The sequence below is a fragment of the Mytilus galloprovincialis genome, chromosome 9 (assembly GCF_965363235.1).
Source record: "Mytilus galloprovincialis chromosome 9, xbMytGall1.hap1.1, whole genome shotgun sequence".
NCBI classification, from domain to species: Eukaryota; Metazoa; Mollusca; class Bivalvia; order Mytilida; family Mytilidae; genus Mytilus; species Mytilus galloprovincialis.
Genome location: NC_134846.1, coordinates 81,213,938 through 81,229,278, shown reverse-complemented (window position 1 = coordinate 81,229,278; position 15,341 = coordinate 81,213,938). Strand labels below are relative to the sequence as shown.

Below are 15,341 nucleotides of genomic sequence, written 5' to 3'. Positions count from 1 at the left end.
TCACCACAACTGTAACTGTAAAATGGAAGCCAATTGGTGCAGAATAGGTTGCCACATGGTGATATAAAATTCTTGCGTTGAAACCAAACAAAAAAAATTTCTTCAATATCGGACATTGTTTTAGATTAGTAGGGCTGTTCTAAGAAATTGACTTATTTCAAAAGGCAATTCAACTTGCTTGACCTCTTCCTCTTAGCAAGAATCCTTGATGTGGTCCGATACATATCTGGGCTAATATCCAAAATGCATTAAATTGAGAAACTGACAATGGACGTTTCAGAAGAAACTTTAACTTAACCATTTGTGCAGATTAGAACAATGGACTAAAGAAAAAAGGTAATGTAACTAAGGAATAATTAAATGTATCAAAAGAGCTAATTTTTGTCAAGCCTGCGACTTTTGCCATCTCTTACTTTGCGATAGTGATCTGGCGGCATTTCCTGCATCTGTGAAGGAATTTGTTTTTATGGTAAACTCCCTAAATTGGATACTATAAACAATGGGTCAATGTTGTATGGAAGGATGGTAAGGTGTGTATGCCTGTCTAGCAGATATCTGACTGACCTCATTTTCATGCTTCATTGTTCAATGTTAGTTTTCATGTATGCTATAAGTAATAGATCAACTATTTAATGCATTGATAGATTGTAATGTGTTATTGTCTGTATTGCATGGTTCATCTAACCTTGACATCATTTTCATGGTTCATTGGTCAATGTTTAGTTTTTGTCGAGCCTGCAACTTTTGTTGCAGAAAGCTCGACATAGGGATAGTGATCCGGCGGCGGCAGTGGCGGTGTTAGCTCACTTCTTAAAAGCTTTATATTTTAGAGGGTGGAAGACCTGAATGCTTCATACTTCGTATATAGATGCTTCATGTGACGAAGTTTCCGTCAGTTACATGTCCAATGTCCTTGACCTCATTTTCATGGTTCAGTGACCACTTGAAAAAAAAAGTTCAATTTTTTTGTAATGTTGAATTCTCTCATATTATAAGTAATAGGATAACTATATTTGATATGTGCGTACCTTGCAAGGTCCTCATGTCTGTCGGACAGTTTTCACTTGACCTCGACCTCATTTCATGGATCGGTGAACAAGGTTAAGTTTTGGTGGTCAAGTCCATATCTGAGATACTATAAGCAATAGGGCTAGTATATTCGGTGTATGGAAGGACTGTAAGGTGTACATGTCCAACTGGCAGGTGTCATCTGACCTTGACCTCATTTTCATGGTTCAGTGGTTACAGTTAAATTTTTGTGTTTTGGTCTGTTTTTCTCATACTATATGCAATAGGTCTACTATATTTGTTGTATGAAATGATTGTAAGGTGTACATGTCTAGAGGGCAGATGTCATGTGACCTTAACCTCAATTTCATGGTTCAGTGGTCAAAGTTGGGTTTTTGAGTTTTGGTCTTTTTTTATCTAATACTATATGCCATAGGTCAACTATATTTGGTGTATGGAAATATTTTATGATCTTTATGTCAGTTGCGCAGGTTTTATTTGACTGTGACCTCATTTTCACGGTTCATTGCACTGTGTTAAGTTTTTGTGGTTTGGTCTATTTTTCTTATACTATAAGTAATGGGTTAACTATATATGTTGTATAGAAGCATTGTTAGCTGTACATGTCTGCCTGGAATGGTTCATCTGACCTTGACCTCATTTTCAAGGTTCATTGGTCTTTGTTTAGTTATCTTGGTTAATGTTAAGTTTATGTGACAGTTGTAATAAAGCTTAGCTTTATACTTAGGACTATGATATTAACATAATATCAATGATTAGTATAGAAGGTGAGACATTTCAGTGTGTGCACTCTTGTCTTGGTTATGTCTGTTGAGAACTATAAACAATAGGTCAATTATATTTGGTGTATTATAGAGGCCTGGCCCAAGTGTCAAAGAAGTTATTACTGTAATAACAAGCCACTCGACACTTGGGGCGAGTATGAAACCTGGTCTTGCAGGTGCACTTGACATATTAATTGACTAGGATTGTCAGTTTTCCTAACAAAGGTTGGGTTTTTGGCTTCCTCCACCAAGAAAAACTAGCTGTTACATAATGGCCCAAAAACGGTGCTATAAAGTTGTTAAAAACTCAAAATAATCAAAAATCTGGTGTATTAAATGTTGTACATGTATTTCTTATTTGGTTTGTCTAACCTTGACCTCATTTACTTGCATTGTGTTAATGTAAGTTTATGTGATACTTGTAGTAAAGCTATCAACATAATGTCAATTTGAGACATTTCAACGTGAGCACTTTTGTTCTAAACTAGTTGTGTGAAAAAGGAGATTTTTTACTGCCAGCAGCTGCCTCACTTAATGATTTTCAGTGACCTTAATTCTCACTTTGTACCCCAAAAAATTATTTTGATATTGTCCTTTACCTTAGTCATAGAAGTAATACCCACCTATGCTTTAATGATGATTTTTTATTGTTCTGCGAAGAGTGTGAAAGTTTATATGGTAGTTGTGTTAATTAGAAGATATTTTAGAAGTCTGCCTTAGGTCCTTTGTACTTGACCTTTAATTCAGGCTTCAGCCAAGACTTGCAAGTTTGTTTTTTCTCCCGAGTAATTGACATATCCATCAGTGGGCTCACCTGAATTTTACCACAATTTGTCACAGAAAGCTCAACATAGGAATAATGTACTGGCAACGTTAACTAACCTCTTAAAGCTTTTATATTTCAGAAGGTAGAAGACAATGATCCTTCATACTTTGTATATAGACAGTCTGCACCAAAAACTTTTTCAACTACTAGTCCGAAGACCAATATTCTGACATTTTTCTTATTGGGCCAAACAAAGTTTTGCAAAAACTTTACTAGTCCGAACCAAATTTGACTAGTCTGGGGCATCGGACTAGTGGCTAACCGTGCAGACTGTATAGATGCCTTATCTTATGAAGTTTCCGTCTGTCCATTATCCTTGACCTCATTTTCATGGTTCAGTGACTATTTAAAAAAGTTCAGATTTTTAGTATTCTTAATTTCTCTCTTATTAAGAGTAAAAGGATAGCTATATTTGGTACGTGCGTACCTTGCAAGGTCCTCATGCCCATTAGACAGTTCTCACTTGTCCTCAACCTCATTTCATAAATCAGTGAACAAGGTTAAGTTTTCGTGGTTAGGTCTATGTCTCGTACTGGTATATGAAAAGATGTTATATCATTTGACAGTAGATGAAGTGTTACCGTATGAACAGCATAATATACAATCCATCATAAATTACTGAAATATGCATATCCCTCTGGAATTCATCTAAAAAACAGCTTTATTGCCACAATAAAATGAAACAAACATAATGCATTGGATTTCAATATTTATTTTACAAGTATCACAGATATATTAATAACAAACTTGAGTTCAGTGTATATTCACATTTCTCTGATAAAATTTTGAACACAGTCCTGTACTTTAGCAGGTTTTAATGACATTATCCTGAATACACTTTTATTCTCAGTCCCTCCACTACTTGACTTGAAAATCTGCAATTAAAAAAAATGGATTAATTATCTCCTATTTCAAAATGTTTACAAACTTTTTCTTGTTTGCATTGATCTATTTTGATTTCTGTTAATTCACTCAGAAGGACATCAATAAGTTTTAATACTTTAATAAAAAACAGTCAGTGTATTTCAAGTTTGTTGCATGTAAACAAAAACAGTTGTTATAAAAAATTAACATTTATGATGTAAGTACACTCAGGTAAAACTGCATATTCTTCAAAAGATGGAAAAACCTCCAAATTATGGAATTCCAATTTGTTTGTTGACATAATCTTTAAGTTGACTTTATTTTCACCCCAAAAAAAAAAACACATGTTGAAAATGAATCAAAGCGCTGTAAGCGCTGAAGGCAGTTAACCAAAAACCAAGGCAACCGTAATTATGAAAACTGTGGCAAAGTTGCCTCAACATTAAACATTCATATATAGTACATTTATGTTTATCTAATGATTTATTTATTAAGGCAAATAATTTATACGTTATCAAGGTTTCAAAAGCAATGCATATAGCAATGTATATTTTTTATGGTGAGTCTGCAGTGGTACAAGTTCCCAATGATTGCAGTTGTTCTACTTGGTAGTTAACCTTGGTTTTATTTGACTGCTAGAAGTTCAAGTTGACTTAGTATGAACATGTAATAGTATGAATGGACTGGTTTCCCTGAAAAGAAAACTGAATTTGTGTTCTATAGTACAAAAGTTATGAGACACGAATCAGACAAATGTTCACTACAACAGGGATCAAAGGTGAGGTCTGACCGAATTACCCATAGTAAATGTAAATGATTTTTTATTTTGTCCAATACATATGAATATATATAATTTAGGGGTGGGGATCTCAACGGTTTTCAAGTTCTCAAACAGGTAGGAGGGGAGAGGATTTTTTGGGAAAAAAATTGGTTGCTTATATAGGGAATCACTGAAGCGTGACTGGGAGCGAGCCCCCTCTTAGGTCAGTCAGTGGGCCCCCACTTATGAAAATTTCTGGATCCGCCACTGGGGTTAGGGTGACCCTTGGGACTTCCCTACATTTCATTTTATTTGTTATATTGTCCCATACATAAATATATATGGTTTAGGGGTGGGGATCTCATTGGTTTCCAAGTTCTCAAACAGGAGGGGTAGGGTGACCCCAGGGACTCCCCCTATATTTCATTTAATTAGTTATATTGGCCCATATATGAATATATATTGTTTTGGTGTGGGGATCTCGACCGTTTCCAAGTTCTCAAATAGGAGGGTTAGGGTGACCACAGGGACTTCCCCTATTTCATGTGATTAGTTATATTGTCCCATACATGAGTATATATGGTTTAGGATGAGGATCTTGACCATTTCCAAGTTCTCAAACAGGAGGGTGTACAGTGACCCCAGGGACTCCCCCATCTTTCATTTGAATTGTTATATTTTCCCGTACATCAATATATATGGTTAAGAGGTGGGGATCTCAACGGGTTTCAAATTCTCAAACAGGAGGGGGTGGGGTGACCCAAGGGACTCCCCCTATATTTCATCTGATTTGTTATATTGTCCCATACATGAATATATGGTTTAGGGGTGGGGATCTCCACCATTTTTAAATTATAAAACAGGAGGGGTGGGGTGACCCAAGGGACTCCCCTATATTTCATCTGATTTGTTATATTGTCACAAACATGAATATATACATGTATGCAAAGCATGGGTTGTTCTCAGCTTAATAAAGAATATTCCGATAATTTTACCTCAATTTTTTTTTAGCCTCGCTCGGCTCGGAGAAAATTTAAGTTTGCGCCCCTCCTAACCTAAAATCCTGGATCTGCCCCTCATATGGATTAGGGGTGGGTGGCCCAAAGGATGCTACCTATATATCATATGATTTACTTACATTCAGGTATATATAATATAGTTGCATTATTTGTGAAAATAAAGAAAGAAACTTTCAGCTACTTTAATTGACCCTTCAAAATTGAGATAAAAAAATAACCCTTCGAAATTGCAGTAATATGTTTACACTTAAAAAGCATCTCACATGCATTATCATCATTTATCACTGATAAAGAAAATTTAGACTGTGACCATGAACATGTATATTGTTAGATATACTGTTCCCAGCTGTCACGTTGTATTGGATTTTTAAATTGAAATTTGTCATAAAGAATTTTGAGTTTCTGTATTGAATATTTTTTCTGCTTTTTCTTTCTTTTACATATATCTTTTGGTTTACAATTCTAGTGTTTATATTCATTTACCATGCATGGATGTATTTTTTCACCTGCTTGGATTTATTTTGTAATTGACCGCCAAACCCGGAATTACCCTTATTCGCTTCCGGAATCGGATCCGATATTGTAAAGTTGTGTCTTTACAGCCGCCATTGTTATGTGTTTACAATGTTGTTTTTGTCAATCAGATACGATTTTACTCGAATTTATACAATATTTATCGGCGATTTTCTGTATAAAGCTAGCGGTTGAACAAAATGAACATCGCTGTCATGAATAATAATGATAAAAATAAGTTTTTAGCTCGTTTAATTGGAGACTTTGGTGAACAGGTTTGCAAAGTTAATTCTTATTTTCTTTCAAGTGGAAGGTGACTACGTCGGGCGTAGCTAGAAACCAACTATCCTAGTCGAAATTCCGCTTGCAAAAGTGGAATGTCGCGGACCTCGGAACAACGCTAATTTGCACACCTGCCTCCAAATTGAAAAGATACGAAAATTTCTTTTTCTAATTTGAAATTGCCGCCAACAGCATGAACAGTTGAACTTATTATATAATAGACTACTGACGTAGTTGTACTACGTATTGATGACAAACAATATTCCTACGACTTTTGCCATTTGGGAAATTTAAACTACTTGTCTTTAGAGATTTTCGGCGATTAAATATTTCATACGATTGTTCTTTGACATCTTGGCCAAAAGCACAAGTCATAATGAACTACACAAGGATTCTTAATAAGCACTACTTCCTATGTGTAACTTCAAAACTTTTGGATAAATCGACGATCGTTTAAAAGTTTTTCTGGTCATATTTTTTGTAATCCAGAATAAAAAGTATTAAAAAAGTGTTCAATTAGTTATATATAACATAGTAGCGAGCTAGATAATAACAATGGCAAGTATTTCAGCATTTATTGGGTAGAACACAAATCTAGGGTGCTCGCATAATGCAGCTTAACTGCATAAAAATCATGCACATGACTAAATTCAGATTTTTATCTTGTTTGTAGCTCATGCAAATATTTCAAGAACTGTCTGTATAATGATTACATTAGATGTATGTTTCATTATAATACTGTAACGAAAACTGAGCGGTCAGGCTTTGATGTTAAACTATAAATGTGTAACCCTTAGTGTGTTGCTATAAGAATGTGTTTTATATCAATGTATAAGTATATATGAACTAAAGTTATAACTGGCGACCCTTCTTTGGTAGCGTGGTACTCTGGTATCGTTGTACTTTGATGTATTCCGGTATATCTAAGGATGGTTCTGTATAGGTTTTTGTGGTACTTTGTGGTATTCCGGTAGATCTTAGTTTGGTTCCGTTTAGGTTTTTGTAAGAATAACAGACTTGTTAAATAAAAATCAACTTGTATTAACTTCAAGATGCGTTAAATATTTACAATTCATACAAATAGTATATAACTTAACAGTATTTCAGTCTAACATATAAATACCGTACTTTATTAGAATATCATAAAGAAAATGGATAGCGGAAATATAAATACCTCGAAAGTTTAGTTTGGTTATCGGCAAATGGTAAATCAAATTCAATGTCAAAAGATAACGTTTCTCTTGAGGAAGTTATTCTCTAAATGCAACTGGTTAAGGAATTAACAAACCCCCATTATACGGAAATAGTCTGGTTACTACTAAGTCTGGTAAATGGTTTCAGTACATGTATATATAAATCGCTTGGAATTAGCGTGTGTTTATACTTACCCAGGTTAAAGTCATACTGAAGTTTTATCCGTTTTCTCTGCCGTATTTATACTAAATTAAACCAATCTACCGATTTGGTTTACCATTCACCTCAAATAACCAAATCCAGAGCCGACGTCATAACAAAAATAGGTTATGACGTCATTGTGTTGTACGTCATTTAAAGTAAACAATTCACAGCTGTTCCGATTGTAAAAACATAGACAAGAATAATAAAAAATTAACAAACAATAGTTACACAAGAAATGTATAATAGGAACAGTCAATTAACGGTAAGGTTTTAACAACATCATCACACAATTTTAGGGAAAACAAGTTCCATTCCAAGGGACCCCCATTTCAATACAATACACTACTCTGATTGGCTAACTGCACATCACATGTTATTCCTTAAGCAATTGCATTACACAATAAAACTTATCATTCATGATAACACGAGGTCCGACAATAAAGTGCACAGGTGAATTAAATAAAAAATTGATAAAAATCGTGTTTTCATGACCCTAGCTAAAAAATGTAATTATAAGTATTGAATGCTTCTTTTTGTAACTTTATAGGGTTGCAAAAGTGTTGACCGTGTGCACATTTTTGTAATGAAGCACTTCCGCGCTTCATACAAAATGTACTTCGGTCAGCACTTTTACACCCCAATGAAGTTACAAAAAGAAGCATTCAATTCTTAATTGTTGGACATCTAGAAGAAAATTAAGTACTTTTATAAACTAAATCAAATTCACAATTTGTCAAGTTGACATTCTAAGAAAAATATTCATGTATTCTTAATATAAGGCACTGCCATTCTTGTCATTTATTTATAAATGTCTTTATTTTAAAATTAAATAATTGATTAACATCTGGACTGCTAATTTTCCAGTGCCAAATACTACATCCATATTGTAGATATAGTATGTGATATAAAGATACCATGGCATGCACTTAACTAACTATATGTACTGAGTAAGATTTTAAATATGCTTTTTACCAAGGCTAAGAGGAATATTATTCTACTTAGACACATCAATCCCACTAAAAAATGACCTGTCTTTGCTCTCACTTTTATTCTGCATACTTGTAGAGAGCACCAATTTTTAAAGTTCTAGAAATAAAAAATATTTCACCATTGACTACTCATACTGGCAGTGAGCATTATACTGCCATACCTACATTGTAAAAAATAGTGTTACCTTGAAATACAGTTTACATCTTTCTAGAAGAAAGTTCCACTTCATTTGTGTTCTTTTATCAATATTCAAATCTCTGAAAACTTCAGCCTGAAAAATATATATATACATTACTTTATTTTGTACACATTCATATTCATTTTCTTGGTTTTGTTTTGTTGATATACAATATATATTAATATTGTGACTAATGACTTTTTTTGTAAGATCAATATTGTATCAAAATATGAGAAAATAGCTCATCTTTGTAAAATGCTTTCAATCAATTAATAATTAAATGCTCTGTGTCTGTGGGTATAATAAAAACTCAAAGTATTGGCAAACAAGAATGACTGCCCTGTAGATCTTACAATCACAGAAAAGGTCAAGATCTAAAAAAAAATTCCACACACAACATCAATCATTCCTTAATCAAGACGCTGTATAATATAGAAGGATCATCAGAAAAATGTTCAATCATTAATGTATAACCCCAAAGTGGAGGTAAAAATAATAATTCAACACATAAAGAAATGAAAATGCTATATACATGTAGATATATAAATAGTGTTATCGCTCATTTTACAAAGTTTTTCTTTGATCTGACTGACTGTGTGGTTAATTCACTTGGACCTTAAAATTTCTTCTCATATATGATTTTCAATTCACTTAATGTTACATCATTAAGATACAAAGGCAGATTAAAATGAAATTAAGGCAATAATCCTTTTCAGTTTCAGCTGTCAAAATTCATCATTAAACTATTGTGTCTAGTCTAGTTAAAATATTGGGCTGACCCAAATTTTGACCCTTGGTTTTGCAATGAGATCATACCTTTATTCCTAAGAGATTTTCCATCACTGTACCATCAATAAAACAATGTTCAATTGTGCCTGTATGGTCAGATATAGATACAGGAACTGAATACTCTACTACTGGTTGTTTATCAATGACTGAAGTATCAAACATAGCTAAAGCACCCTGCGTACATTCTACATTGGAACACAAATATCCTCTGTCCTCATATACTGTTTCTCTACATTTCTCACTGTAAAATAAATTATGTTTAAACAAGAATGTGTCCAAAGTACACAGATGCCCCACTCAATCATTTTCCATGTTCCATGGACTGTGAAATAGGGTAAAAAAAAATCTAATTTGGCATTAAAATTAGAAAGATTCTATTATAGGGAACATGTGTTATAAGTTTCAAGTTGATTTGACTTCAATTTCATCAAAAACAACCTTGACCAAAAACTTTAACCTTCATTTTCTATGTTCAGTGGACCGTGAAATTGGGGTCAAAAGTCTAATTTGGCTTTAAAATTAGAAAGATCATATCATAAGCAACAAGTGTACTAAGTTTCAAATTGATTTGACTTCAGCTTCATCAAAAACTACCTTGACCAAAAACTTTAACCTGAAGCGGGACGAACAAAGGAACGGACGAACGGAGCCACAGACCAGAAAACATAATGCCCCTCTACTATCGTAGGTGGGGCATAAAAAACATAATGCCCCTCTACTATTGTAGGTGGGGCATAAAAAAGATTTCACTCAAAGTATCAATATGGCACATTGATCATTTCTGACAAACAAATAGTATCATAAATTTAAATCCAACTAAGAATTAAATATATTTAGATCACTGTCCAATTCTAGGAGGAATAGTCGAAACGACAAATTTTGTTTTTAATACTGGGTTGCTGTCTCTTTGATGAATACCTCAAAACTCTTTTTTATATTAATAATATTCAAAGATTAATAAATTAACAATTTAAGCCTTAACTAAAGTATCTTATTCATGTAAGTGGGCATACATTTCTTTAAAAAAAAAAAAAATGACAGAAAATTCAATGGAACTTACCATCTAAACCTTAATACACCACCTCCTTCTGTGTCAATATTAAACATAGTTAGGAAAACATAGACAATACCATACTGTGTGGGTTTCCATTCCTTAGATAAATCTTCCATTATCTGTTTTATTTGGCTGATATTGTACACATCTGTAATGCTGTCCACTGAAGTGAAATTCACATCACTATATAAGTCAATTTGATTTCAAAAGAAATGACATAAATATTTGTCTAAGAAGCAGCTAGTTATACCTGTAAAGTTAAATGTGACAAATTCATGTATGTCTTCTTATTTTTATGTAAACTTAACTATTGAGCATAGAATAACAAAGGATGACATAATATTTGACATATCAAAACTAAGTTATGTTGAAATGGAAAAATATCTTATGAACTTAAAATTCCTTCAAACTGTCTTTATATTATTTAAACAATTTAGAGTGTAAATGTTTTTTTTTGCATATTTTTAGCATATTTAGCCACCAGTTTAACCAGTTTATCTATAAGTTGTTTTTAATAATAATTATTGTATATTAACAAACAATTCTTTGTTTAACAAACATACAGCTTGGGTCTGTTTTACTGCCTGAACTCTGATCACCATCTTGAAAATCTTGGGAATGTGCAAACTGATATAAACTTTGAGCTTCTAATGTATCTGATAATAAAAATATTTTTGGTTTAAAAAGCATTCTGTGAGTATTGCATGGCAATACATAGTCACCTACTGGTTAATAATTCATTGTAATGGAACAAAATTCTGACTTGACCTATAACTTGTCATGGTGCAATAAATAATCTTTAATAAATATTTTTTTTAACCAATTATGACTACTCCAGTGCTAAGATATGGCCGCTTGATAAAACCAGTAAATATGGGTTTGTAGTTGGGTCGTAAAACTTAATAAACTTATCGACTAATTAGAATACCAGAATCAAATGAAACTTATGTAAATATTAAAAGGTTGATACGTTTCACTCTTCTAACAGACCTGGATTGACTGTCACAATTGTCTTGGAGTCAGCAGTTGCTATCATTGTTGATCTGAAGTCATCGTAAGTTACTTTTACATCAGCAGCAAATATAACTGTAGAAAATAAAAATAATTACACAATAAATGTCCTGTATGGGATCAAATCAATGAAATTGAACCAGAAGGCATATACAAAGAAATAATACAGAATTCAAATAGGATCAACAAATTGTTTTTATGTAAAATTGATTCAAAAGACTTCAGAACAAAAACTTCAAATGTGAAGCAGTATAAGGGACGATGGTATTTTGGGTCTTAATACAGAATGACATTTTGTTACTTGATGATATTTATTATGATGTCATACAACTTACATATCAATAAAAAACTGATTTTTATTTTTTACAATGAATGACATTTTATGAAAATCTGCAGATTGTGGGAAATGTTAATTCCAAGAGAAAACTTATTAGTAATTTTATCTTTTTTCTTTATATATATATATTTTGTCTATTTTCACCAAGATTTGAAATAGACATGTATCCAAATGTAAAGAAGTTATTGATACATGTATAATTATATATTTTTTAAATTGACAAAAAGGCTATTCCTTTGGCTAGATGGACTAATTACTACTTGTATGGCAATTGAAACTACCCGGTACTACTAATGAGTCAAATATAGTGTGTTTAAAGTGCAGTGAATATCAAATTACGTATATTTCTCTTTATATATCTTTACCGAGATATTGTATACACATGGATCCATTAATGTTTGTGAGTACCAATTTTTGTGGATTGACGAAAATATATTTGTTTTTTTATGGACACTTGATTTTGAGGTTTGAAAAAGTGTACATTCAAGGGAAATTTTGTCTCGATTGAACATTTAAATTAGTGGGAATTGACTGTTTGTTGATATTGTAAATAAATCATGTATGTATGATTTTTGGCATTACATGTTAAAAAAAAATATGTGATATATAAAACAATTAAAAATAAATGGGGATGTGTTCATGGGGTACAGAAAATACCCCCACTTACATATAACGTTATAAAGGGACTTAACTCAAGAACTATGAAGTGACACTACCCAAATTTGTACTTGATCTGAGTTTGTGGTAATAGGCATTGTTTAAAAGTTCCATAATATTTAGCTGAGGCAAACCTAACTTAGAGAACGAAAACAAATAAAAATCACAAATTTTTCCATTAGTAAAGGGGCATAACTCTAGAATGTTAAAAGTGATGCCACCAAATTCAAATTTGAACTGTGTTTTGTGTTAATTAGTACGAGCATAAATTTCATAACATTTGGTTAAGGCTAACTGAAGTTAGATAACAGAAACAAAAAAATCACCAATTCTTCAATTTGTAAAGAAGCATAACTCTAGAAAGGTAAAAGTGACGCACCAAAATTCAAACTTGATCTGTGTTTTGTGGTAATAAGCATTGTGGATAAGTTTCACAACATTTGGTAGAGGCAAACTAAAGTTAGAGAACAGAAACAAAATTCAGCAATTTTTCCATTTGTGAAGGGCATTACTCTAGAACAGTGAAAGTGACACCACCAAAATTCAAACTTGATCTGTGTTTAGAGGTGATAAGCATTGTGGATAAGTTTCATAACATTTGGTTGCGGCAAACTTAAGTTAGAGAAAGGAAACCATTTTTGGGACTTACGTACAGACAAGGGTAAAACTTAATGCCTCCTCTGCTATGGCGGGGGCATAAATGGCGGCGGCATAAATGGCAGGGGCATAAAAATAAAGATTTTTTTTATTTCTTATTAACTTAAAGTTCAGTAATTATATCATTTAAAGTGTTACCAGTCTCCAATGGCACCCATGTTAGAGCTAAGTCTATCAATTCTTTATCCCATCTACAAAATGAAATTAAGCACACATATTATTTGACGCAAAATAGCAGCTGAGCTGTGATTTATTATCAGTTGACAGATGTCATAATTGTCAGAAATATTTACACACCACCATAAACATCAAATAATGTCAAACACAGTATAAATGGGCAACATATTGCCTCATTATATGACATAATTACTTATAGCCAAAAAGACGAAGAATTATCAGCATTGTAAATTCTTCCTTATAGCAGCATAACACACTATTATTTTTTTCATCCTTGATGGCCTCTCTTACAGTACCCATATATTATATTTTATGTTAATTTGTTCTCATCCTGAACATGCATGAATAACTTGCCACTGGACATTAAGCAACCAACAATCAATCAATCATTAATATTCATTTTCCAGGCGAGATAATTTCTGTATTTCAACCAGAATTTTTATGCTTTTATTGTAATTTCTCAAGTGTATTTCTCTCTTTTACTTCATGTATATTTCCACGGGAGATAATGTCTGTATTTAAACAAGAATTTTTATGACTTATTGTAATTTCTCAAGTGTATTTCTCTCTTCCACTTTATGTATATTTCCAGGGGAGATAATTTCTGTAATTGAAACAATAACTTTTAAGATTTTTATTGTTATTTCTCAAGTATATTTCTCTATTCAACTCAGTCGATTCAACTATATGTATATTTCCAGGGGAAATAATTTCTGTAATTTAAAAAGAATTGTTATGACTTTGATTGTAATTTCTCAAGTATATTTCTCTCTTCCACTTTATGTATATTTCAAGGGGAGATAATTTCTGTAATTTAAGCAAGATTTTTTATGACTTTTATTGTCATTTCAAGTATAATTCTCTCCTCCACTTTATATATATTTCCAGGGGAAATCATTTCTGTAATTTAAACAAGAATTTTTATGACTTTTATTGTCATTTCTTTAGATTTGTTAAAACTTGAATGTGTATGTATTTGAAATTGTCAATTTAAGAAATTTGTAATAAGCATAAATGCCTATTTTTCAACTAGAAAGTTGTGTGAGAAAGTACATTTTTGTACCAGTGGAAAGATTATTAATAATAAATATTTTTTCTTTACATAAGATATTTCATGGATGTAATTTTCATGAAATTTTCAAAAGGATAATAACCTCTTACATCTTTCTTAAATGTTTACTTACAGCACCAAAGCAAAAGAAGGACAGGTCTCATCAAGTATCCTCAGTTCACATCTCTGTGTATGTCTTCCTGCTTTGGTAGTTATCTCCTTAACTTGACCAACCTGTAAAACGTAAACAATACTGTTACTGTAGGATTCTAGGGAAGGGAAAATAAATAGGTTTTATCTGACATTTCACATATTTTTTAATGAAAGTTGTTATCAATAGATTCAAAAGAGTTCAAGTATGAATACAGGTAAAGTCCATTTAAACCATATATGAAACTTGCACAGTAAACTGTCATATTATCTTTTTTACTTTAATGCTCTATTTTATTTAGCCAATATGAAATATTTTCCATTAATGAAATTTTTATTTAGAAAAATATATAAAATACCGGTACATATTAAAAGAAGATATTCTTGGTTTTCTAAAATCTACTTTCCATCAGAGAAAAAGACAATTTCAAAATGAACCTTGTTAGTAAGAAATGCTTGATGTGTGACCTGTGAATAAATAAAAATATACCAAAGTTTGTTGTTACTGAAAAATGTGGTACCTTTCTGACTACACAAAGTAAGTTAACATGTTCTCCATGTAATCCTTGTCCATTAGCTTGAATGTCTTCTAATGTGTAAAAATCATTAGTGGCTTTAATAGGTACATGCTGCAACTGAAGCAGAGTGTCACTTTCTGGTCCATTATACCACTCTATATTGGAATGATTCTCACTTCCACTCAGACAGAATGGTCTGAAAAAATAAAAGGATAATGATTATTGTAAAACATTTAAAATACCTACTTTTTTAACAGAAAAGGCAGCTTTAAAATTCAAACTTTCTTTGTTAAATATTACAATAGTTGAATAAGTTA

The 15,341-nt window shown here is 32.2% G+C and overlaps 1 protein-coding gene across 2 annotated transcripts in view; it reads right to left on the bottom strand.

Moving 5' to 3' along the window:
* Positions 1-3,315: 3,315 nt before the first annotated feature.
* LOC143046117 (meiosis-specific with OB domain-containing protein-like) overlaps positions 3,316-15,341 on the bottom strand; it is a 36,815-nt gene continuing 24,789 nt past the window's right edge. For both annotated transcript variants that reach the window (XM_076219115.1, XM_076219116.1), the window contains exons 5-13: positions 15,028-15,220; positions 14,490-14,590; positions 13,267-13,319; positions 11,457-11,552; positions 11,030-11,122; positions 10,473-10,629; positions 9,440-9,653; positions 8,630-8,716; positions 3,316-3,494 (exon numbers count right to left, since the gene is read on the bottom strand). In XM_076219115.1, the coding sequence (XP_076075230.1) occupies positions 3,384-3,494; positions 8,630-8,716; positions 9,440-9,653; positions 10,473-10,629; positions 11,030-11,122; positions 11,457-11,552; positions 13,267-13,319; positions 14,490-14,590; positions 15,028-15,220 (1,105 nt within the window). In that variant the 3' untranslated portion in view covers positions 3,316-3,383. The remainder of the gene's footprint in view (positions 3,495-8,629; positions 8,717-9,439; positions 9,654-10,472; positions 10,630-11,029; positions 11,123-11,456; positions 11,553-13,266; positions 13,320-14,489; positions 14,591-15,027; positions 15,221-15,341) is intronic.